The 7,471-nt window shown below is 51.4% G+C and overlaps 1 protein-coding gene across 2 annotated transcripts; it reads right to left on the bottom strand.

The window, feature by feature from the left end:
• Positions 1–2,697: 2,697 nt before the first annotated feature.
• Positions 2,698–7,196, bottom strand: LOC102946118 (microtubule-associated proteins 1A/1B light chain 3C). Of its 2 annotated transcripts, none has more exons than XM_007065074.3 (4): positions 6,938–7,196; positions 6,776–6,831; positions 6,036–6,142; positions 2,698–3,423 (listed from the first exon to the last, which is right to left on the bottom strand). In XM_007065074.3, the coding sequence occupies exons 1-4, from the start codon at positions 6,993–6,995 to the stop codon at positions 3,228–3,230; spliced, it is 417 nt and encodes a 138-aa protein (XP_007065136.2). In that variant the 5' UTR covers positions 6,996–7,196; the 3' UTR covers positions 2,698–3,227. The 2 variants fall into 2 exon arrangements, with proteins under 2 accessions (XP_007065136.2, XP_043389054.1); XM_043533119.1 differs by having other exon boundaries at positions 2,698–4,444; positions 6,938–7,069.
• Positions 7,197–7,471: the final 275 nt, after the last annotated feature.

Below are 7,471 nucleotides of genomic sequence, written 5' to 3'. Positions count from 1 at the left end.
CAGTAGGGCCCTGATCTCAGCTGGCCACTCATGTCATGGGTCAGGGCCCCATTGTGCTAGGCGTGGCACAGACCCAGAACAGAAGGGGTTTATGTCATGTGTGATACAGACAGTGCAATTCCCTCATCAGTAAAACGTGGGTAACAAAACTTCCCTGCATCACAGGAGCAAGAGGAAGCAAGATGTGGCTGCCAGCTATAGGTACATACATGCCCACTCATGCCAGCCTCTTCCTTATTCAGGGAGGCTTCAGAGGTAAGGGGGTCAGTGGCCTGTGGGTTAAACGTATGTTCATGAAAACCCAGCATGAGGAGGTGCCTGAGCAAGTGCTGTCTCTGGGCACCTGCCAGGGAGGCACCAGCCATCACAGAGCATCGCCAGGCTGACAGACCGAAAAGGCTCGGGGCGACAGAGCCCAGGTGAAGGGAGTCCTGGGGGTGCAGTGGAAATATCTGACCACCATAAAGAGGCATAATCCGTGGCCACGCCCCAGAGAGCACAGCTAATGGGGCTCCCAGGCTCCGCTGCAAACGTTTCTCATACAACACCCCCCTGCCCCCGAGAAATTAAATCCTGCATGATCTAGAATTAGAATCCGCCCCCAGTTTACTGAATGGGCTCAGGACCTGCACAGTGATTTACCAGCCAAGCTGCAAGGGACTCCCCGCATTCAGCAATAACTAGAGCTGAGCAACTAACGAATGTTCTGGGTCACTCACCCAGCCAAAACGTTGGCAATCGTTTGGGGGTGAGGGCAATGGGGTTTGTTTTGTTTTTGAATGTTTTAAACTCTTTTTAAAATAAAATTGAATTAAAATTAGTCATTGTCAGGATGACAATTAGTCATTTGAGATAAAAAAATCCCAATGTTTCCTTAGAAAACGTCAAAATGAAACATGGAATTTTTTTTTTTTTTTTAAACCAAGACAATTCAGCAAATGCAACACAAATCTGCAAAATGTCTTGGTCGACCTGAATCTGCATTTTGTGGCAAAAAAGAGCTTTGGCTGAACCATGTTGCCCTGCAGTAGCTCTAGCCATGTGCGGGGCGCTGTGGGCTAAGGGAATTTGGACCAGGCTGTGCAATTTTGTCTTTTATTAGAAGCAGAGAGGACCTACTCTGCACAGAACACTTCTGCAAACTGGGACTAGACCCAGAGGTGCCAGGTGCTTTGGGACCGTCCCGCACCAGTCACTGGCAGAATATTCTCTAGCCTTGAAAGCAGAATGGAACTAGAAAATACAATTGGTCTCTTCCTGTCTCCTGCACCTCCCTCTCCTATTTCTAAAGCTGCCATGACTGAGACATCTGGACTGTTGTTTCTGCAGCTCCTGTGACGGTAGGATTTTATAAAGACCAGCAGCGCCTGGGCGATGGTCTGACCTCCTGCATTAGTGCAGGTCAGAGAATCCCGCACCTTGACTTCTGCGTGGAGCCCAGGCACTTGCGGCTGGACACGAAGAGAGATCCCATTTCCATGTAAAGACTGCAAGTGAGCGAGGACCCCCATTGTCTCTGGGGAAGCTGCCCTAGTCCTTACTGTTCAAAGTCAGTGCCTTATTCCCACCTTGAGTTTTTGGCTTCAGCTCCCAGCTCTTGGTCTTGTTATGCCTTTGCCTGCTCGAGTGAGGAGCCCTAACACCAGGGAGCCTGTTTGGAGGCTCATGGTAGCAATAGGGCTTCTTCCACACTGCAGCTACACGCTGCCCAGGGGACACAAATCTGCTGTGATACCTCCTGCGTGGCTATTTTTCCCTCCTGCCACTAGCTCAGTGACTGTACTGAGAAACACTCCACCTCACAGGCCAGTGACTTCTCTCCTTGAGCAGGAAAGCCCCATTTAACTTTCCCCTGCATTTCACACTGGAGCCAGACCCTCCCTGTGCCTGCTTTAACAGCTTACGCTACAGGGTAATTTGCTAGAGTAATATTTATGAATGTTTTTAACATTGAAGGACATGGAATATTTATCCAATGGAAAAATTAGATAGTTAAGAGACATGTCATGGTACCACGGTCAGCTCAGGAAACATTTATGTCCGACTCAGCACAACCCTAAAATTTAGTGTAGCCAGTCTGTGCTGCAAGTTTCATTACATGCGCTCGGTGTAGCCTGGCAGGGGCAGGACACGCGTCTTCTGCCTTAGCTCCTCTTCCAGTAGAGGAGCAGGGAAATACTCCAGCTCCCTCCCTCCCCTCAACGCTGCTTCACCTTTTTAGACTAGGCACTAACTCCCCCTTCCTCTGCAAAGATGGGCACCAGCTGTGTCTCCTCTCATGCAGCCTAGAGGGCACTGCCATTGTCCTGCCCTCCTGCAGTCAGAGGCTAGTGCAGAGTGGGCATTGGATGCTGCTCTAATCTGGTAAGGTTTTGTGCCCACTGTCACAGAGAACCTAGTACATGCCACACACGGAGGCGACAGTTACGTAGTGGGTAGGTAGCACAGTCCAGCTGGTAGACCCCAGGGCTCTATGCCCAGCTCTGTGTGTGACCTTGGGCAAGTCCCTTCCCCTCTTTGGAGTCACCAGGCAAAGGGTGGGAGGGGAAACAAGCACGCTTAGCCCAGACTGCAGTTTGATTAAGCACATTACAGCCCCTAGCATAGTAGGACCATAATGGGCTACTAGGTTATCAACCCAGCCCTGCCCCCCGCCCCCAATCTTTGGGAAGAGCCCCATTAAATGATCAGAGTAAATCACATTTTGATTGCTTTATTCCAAGGACTCAAACTTAAAAAACAGGAGAAGTTACAGATAATTGAGGTGAAGCTTAAAAATCCCAGCTGTGGAACCCTGGTACACCAATCCCTGTTACAGGAGCAGACTTGCTAAAAAAACCAAACTTTAAAGTTTCCAGTGCCACTAACCAGAACAAAGTCCAGCAGTGAAATTCATTAAAAAGGGAGAGGAATAGGCCTGTTAAGAGAATAACCTTGCAGCGGATCAGAGTGAGATTCAATAGGATGTGGTTCTGGCATTAAAAACATCTCATCACTTTAGTCACAAGTTATTCTTCTAACAGGCGTCTGTTCAGAGAGACTCGAGTCCCCAGCGCTGTTGCAGGAGAGCGATCCTGCTAGTAGCTTCTGGACTTTCATGCTTTCCTCCTCTATCCCCAGACAGCAGTTTAATTAAAAATTCAGGTTAAGAAAGAGGTTTGCAGCCCCTGCAGTTGTTTGCATCACAAGATAAACCAACGACAGAGACCAGCTGGCAACAGGCAGGTTCATGACTGAGTCGCCGCAGGGCCACCTGAGCAGCCGCCGCCGAACATCTCCTGGGAAGCATAGGTTACGTAGAGAAAGCCGTCCCCATCCTTGTGGCCACGGTACACCTCCCCCATGGTCATGCTCATGCTGGGCAGAGCTTTGTTGTTTACTAGCAGGTAGAAGGCCTGGGTCGCCGTCAGGGACATGCGAGTTCTGGGGGTTTAAGGAGATTTTCAGAGACTATTAGATAAGGAGACTCAACGGCTCCAAGGAGCATGAATTGCAGCATTTGGCGGTATCGATGTCAGTGATTGGCACCAGTTGCTGTACAGACAGGATGGACCCTGCCAGAGAGACCTTGGCATCTGAGTACAAGATGGAACAGGTGGATACAGCAGTTAGAGACTCTCAATCACTATGCGAGGTCTCTGGCTCTCCCCAGTCACCAAGCCTCAACACTGAATGCATGTGAGGGAGAAGAATCATCTCCATGAGACAGGGAGCTGAGGTCCTGAGAGGCTAAGTCTGTGGCAGAGCAGGTAGTTGACCCCCCCCCAGCTCTCCCAAGTCCCAGGCTAGCCCCCATAACCCCTGCTCTGCCCTTCTGCTGCGTGTTCTCAGAGTCCTCACAGAGCATGGAGCATCCTTCAAAGAGGTGTTCACCACTCCCTTGCACACATTCTGTGCTGTGATTGTAGGGTTGGCTTGCATGCATGCTGTTTGTGGTGGTTAATCCTACTGGAGCGTTTGTGGTTAACAAGGTACTTGTGACACACAGGCCCAGTGGTGGGTCACTAGTCTGCATCCGCAGCTCTTCCCAGAAGGTGTGTCGGACCGGATGCCAGCCTGTTAGGTGCAGCCTCACATACCAGCAGGTAACACCCCACCCAATGACTTTTGGAACCAGCATACATACAGGGGGTGTATAAAGAGTTATAAATAGGTGCTAGAATTGCTCTCAAAGTCTTTCTGGCAAGACATGCCTCAGCCCAGTTTGTCTTGGCAATGGAACGTGTATTTGCTTGTTGGACCTGCCAGGTCACCAGGCAGCGACAAGGAAGGTACGTTTATATCCCAGGTAAACAAAAGCATCAACCTAGCGAATGGGCAGATGGGCCTCAGAAGCATCATGGGGGTGGAAACTGCAGAAATTAGTGTGGTGTCAGTTCCTTGGTGGGAACAGCAAGCTGGGACCCCAGGAGGGCTTCCTATCTCTTGAAGCGGGGTCAGTGACCTTTGGGAAGAGAGGAAAGGCCATTTGGCCTCCTTCACTGGAGCGGACCAAAGGAACCAAGCACTCGCCACTTGGTTTTTATTCCTTATACTTAACCTCACTTAATCCCCTGTCTTTTTGTTTAAGGGACTTGTTTTACTTTTGCTATAAACCAATTCAGTGCTTTGATGAGAGCAGCGTGTTTGTTAACCCCAGCTAAGTTAATGAATGGCTGGGTACGGTCTCTTCAGGAAAGTCACAAACTTAGTGACTCCTTTAAGAGTTGAGCCAGGGGGCTGGTGGACACTACAGGGCAGATGGTTTTAGGGGAAACACCAGAAGAACGTTGGCGTCACCCTGCACAGAGCAACTGGGCAGTCAAAGCCAGGGTGCTGCTTGTGTGTGGGAGGTTTGGCACAGCATTTAAAGCAGCAGCGAGAACCAGGCAGCCTCACCGCACGACACAGCCATGTTGTACTGGGCACGGGCCAGGGACACAGTCTGCCTCCGACAGCCTCGGCGGTGCCGCTTTGAGCGGCGAAGCGCATAGGCCAGCCCCAAACACACATGGAGCAGCACAGTGAGCTGCTGCCCCGGCCCGTGTGTGTTGGGGCAGGGGGAATGGGCTGCTGTTTTCCATGAGCCCCCCCCTCACCTTTTGTTCTTCTAGTTATCCATCCCTTCTCACTGAGGCATCTGTAATAAGCCAACTTGGGGAAAAAAGTTACATTCATCATCTCAGATGAGTCTGCAGGGCTGGGATCCAGGAGGACTGTCTGTCTTATTAAGCCTTGCAAGTTCCGCATTTCTGGTCTCTAGTTAGAGGGAGTTTCTTTGATCAGGTGTAATGCTGCTAATTAGCACTCTGCGCCTCTCTCAGACATCACTAACCACTGTTGGCACCAGCTACAGCTTGTTTGCATCACTGCTAATTGCCTGCCTCTAATCAGCTATTCACCTGTGCCTGTTTGCAACTTCAAATAGATCATTCAAATAATACAGCAGACGAGCCAAGTAGCAAGTGTGCCAGGCCTCAGCAATAAGGCCATTCTCCGCCTCCCATCCCAGCAAACAGCAGGGGATTCTTTACAGCAGCAGCCCCTCCCAGTCAGGGGAAGAGGTGCCTGGTCTTTGTGACACCAGTTGCCCTGGTGGAATTGTAAAGCTTGTCTGGTTTCACCTGTGAAACCCCTAATGCAAATGCACTTAGAGTTTAAGCCTCACTCACCTGTGGTTGCCAATTCTGACTGAAGCGATTCCAGGAGAACCCACCCCCATGACAAGGTCATTTCCTTAAAATATCCTATTAATCTCCTGGATTGCTTTCAATAGTCACCAGGAGATCGATGCTGATTCTGGGAGACTCCAGGCCAATCCTGGAGGGTTGGCAACCCTAAAGTCACCATGGTTCCCAAATTAAGCCAGACAGGTTTAAGGTGTAACTATACTTAAGCCTATTTAGTTAGATTGATGAAGCTTTTCCAATGTGAGCAAGCCCTTTATATTTTAAAAAAGCGTGTGAGGGAAAAAGAGATGGGACTTGCCCTTTCCCGGATCCGGATCACATGAAAGAGCAAGCCCTCCCCTCTCCCCCTTGGCACTCATTCCTTACCGCAGGGTGATCATGAACTGAGACATGGACGAGTCCTGGGAAGCCAGAAACTTGGTCCTGTCCAACCAGGGCAGCTGCTTCTCCTTCTGGTAACGTTCCACCACCACCTGGAGCCAGAGACAAGGGACAGGTCAGAGCAGGACCTAGGGAGTTTGCAGACCAGCTTTCCCGGTCCTGGAGAGAGGCACTAGACTCAGAGAAGCAGAGAGCCCACAGGGCCCACCCTGAGATTAGAAATGCCTCTTCTGAGGGTCTCATTTGCACCATTACCCAGCCCTACCATCCAAATCAGGCCCCAGACAGCCAAGGTATTTATAAAGTAAGGTTGACATGGTTTTTGTTTGCTAGATGGTTTGAGCCTTTACAGGTTTCATTTTCAGGATCCCCCAACAAAACACAGCTTTTTCCCTGGGCTCATGGGGAAGCTATCGCACAACCCACTCATGGGAGTCGGCCACGCTGCCTTCGCAGTGCAGAATTTGTCCTGCATGCTCGCTCACCTGCAGGTCTCACTGGGGGTCAGTCACTTCATCCACTCAATTTCCCTGCCCATGTCTCCCGTGCTGGCCTGAGGCTACCGTGCCTGGTGTGCAGATACCAGGGTATGTTTGTTTAGTGGCAGGAAACGGGAGTGGGGCAGGAGGGGAGAACCACCCATAGCTGGGGGGCCTTGAGTTCTGTTAGGGAAGCTCAAGACAAGTTTAACTCCCACAGGGCAGACAAAATGAGAGGAACTTTACCGGGATCTTGGTGGGGTACTTTGCCCGGATTTCAGCTGCTTCCCGCATCCTACTGGCTGCAACAAGAGAAACAGACACCCATGTACAGGGGTCATGTCTAGGCCTCCACCCCGGCTCTCCTCCCCCTTTCGCATTTCTCCCCAGTCCCCCCCAGGAATTTACCCAGGCTCTTCCTCTGCTTGAAAGAGCGACTGTAGCTATTGCTTTGCCGGGGCCACATCTTCGGGAGGAAGACGGTTCCCTCTGCCCTCAGGACTCGCCCTGCAGATCCACGCAGCTGGTCATGAGAGTAGAGGCCACCTGGGCCCCTGATATAGCTCTGCCCCGCCCATGTGCTCAGGTGTGGGTGGAGCCAGCCCTGAGGCCACTGGCTGTCCTGTTCGTCTCCATCCAGGGTGCCGGAGCCGGCGCTAGGCAGAAGCAAACTAAGCAATTGCTTAGGGCCCCACCCAGCTCAGGGGGGGCCATTTGCTTTTTATGACATGTTGTGGGGGCGGCCCATGGGCCAGCACAGCCCCTGGCTGTGCCATGCCAGTGCAGGACGAGGGTGAGACTCTCACTGCAAGCCCCACTGTACACCCGTGCTGTGTCTGCATTAGGGGTAGCTGCTCCATCGGGGTCGTCACACCAATGCACATTTCCCTTGTCCAGCCGGGGCCAGATGGAGAAGGCCAGGGATGGTTTTGGGGCTCTGCA

This window comes from Chelonia mydas, chromosome 20 (assembly GCF_015237465.2).
Source record: "Chelonia mydas isolate rCheMyd1 chromosome 20, rCheMyd1.pri.v2, whole genome shotgun sequence".
NCBI classification, from domain to species: Eukaryota; Metazoa; Chordata; order Testudines; family Cheloniidae; genus Chelonia; species Chelonia mydas.
The sequence above is the reverse complement of the archived record's forward strand: the minus strand, read 5'-3'. Positions and strand labels throughout refer to the sequence as shown.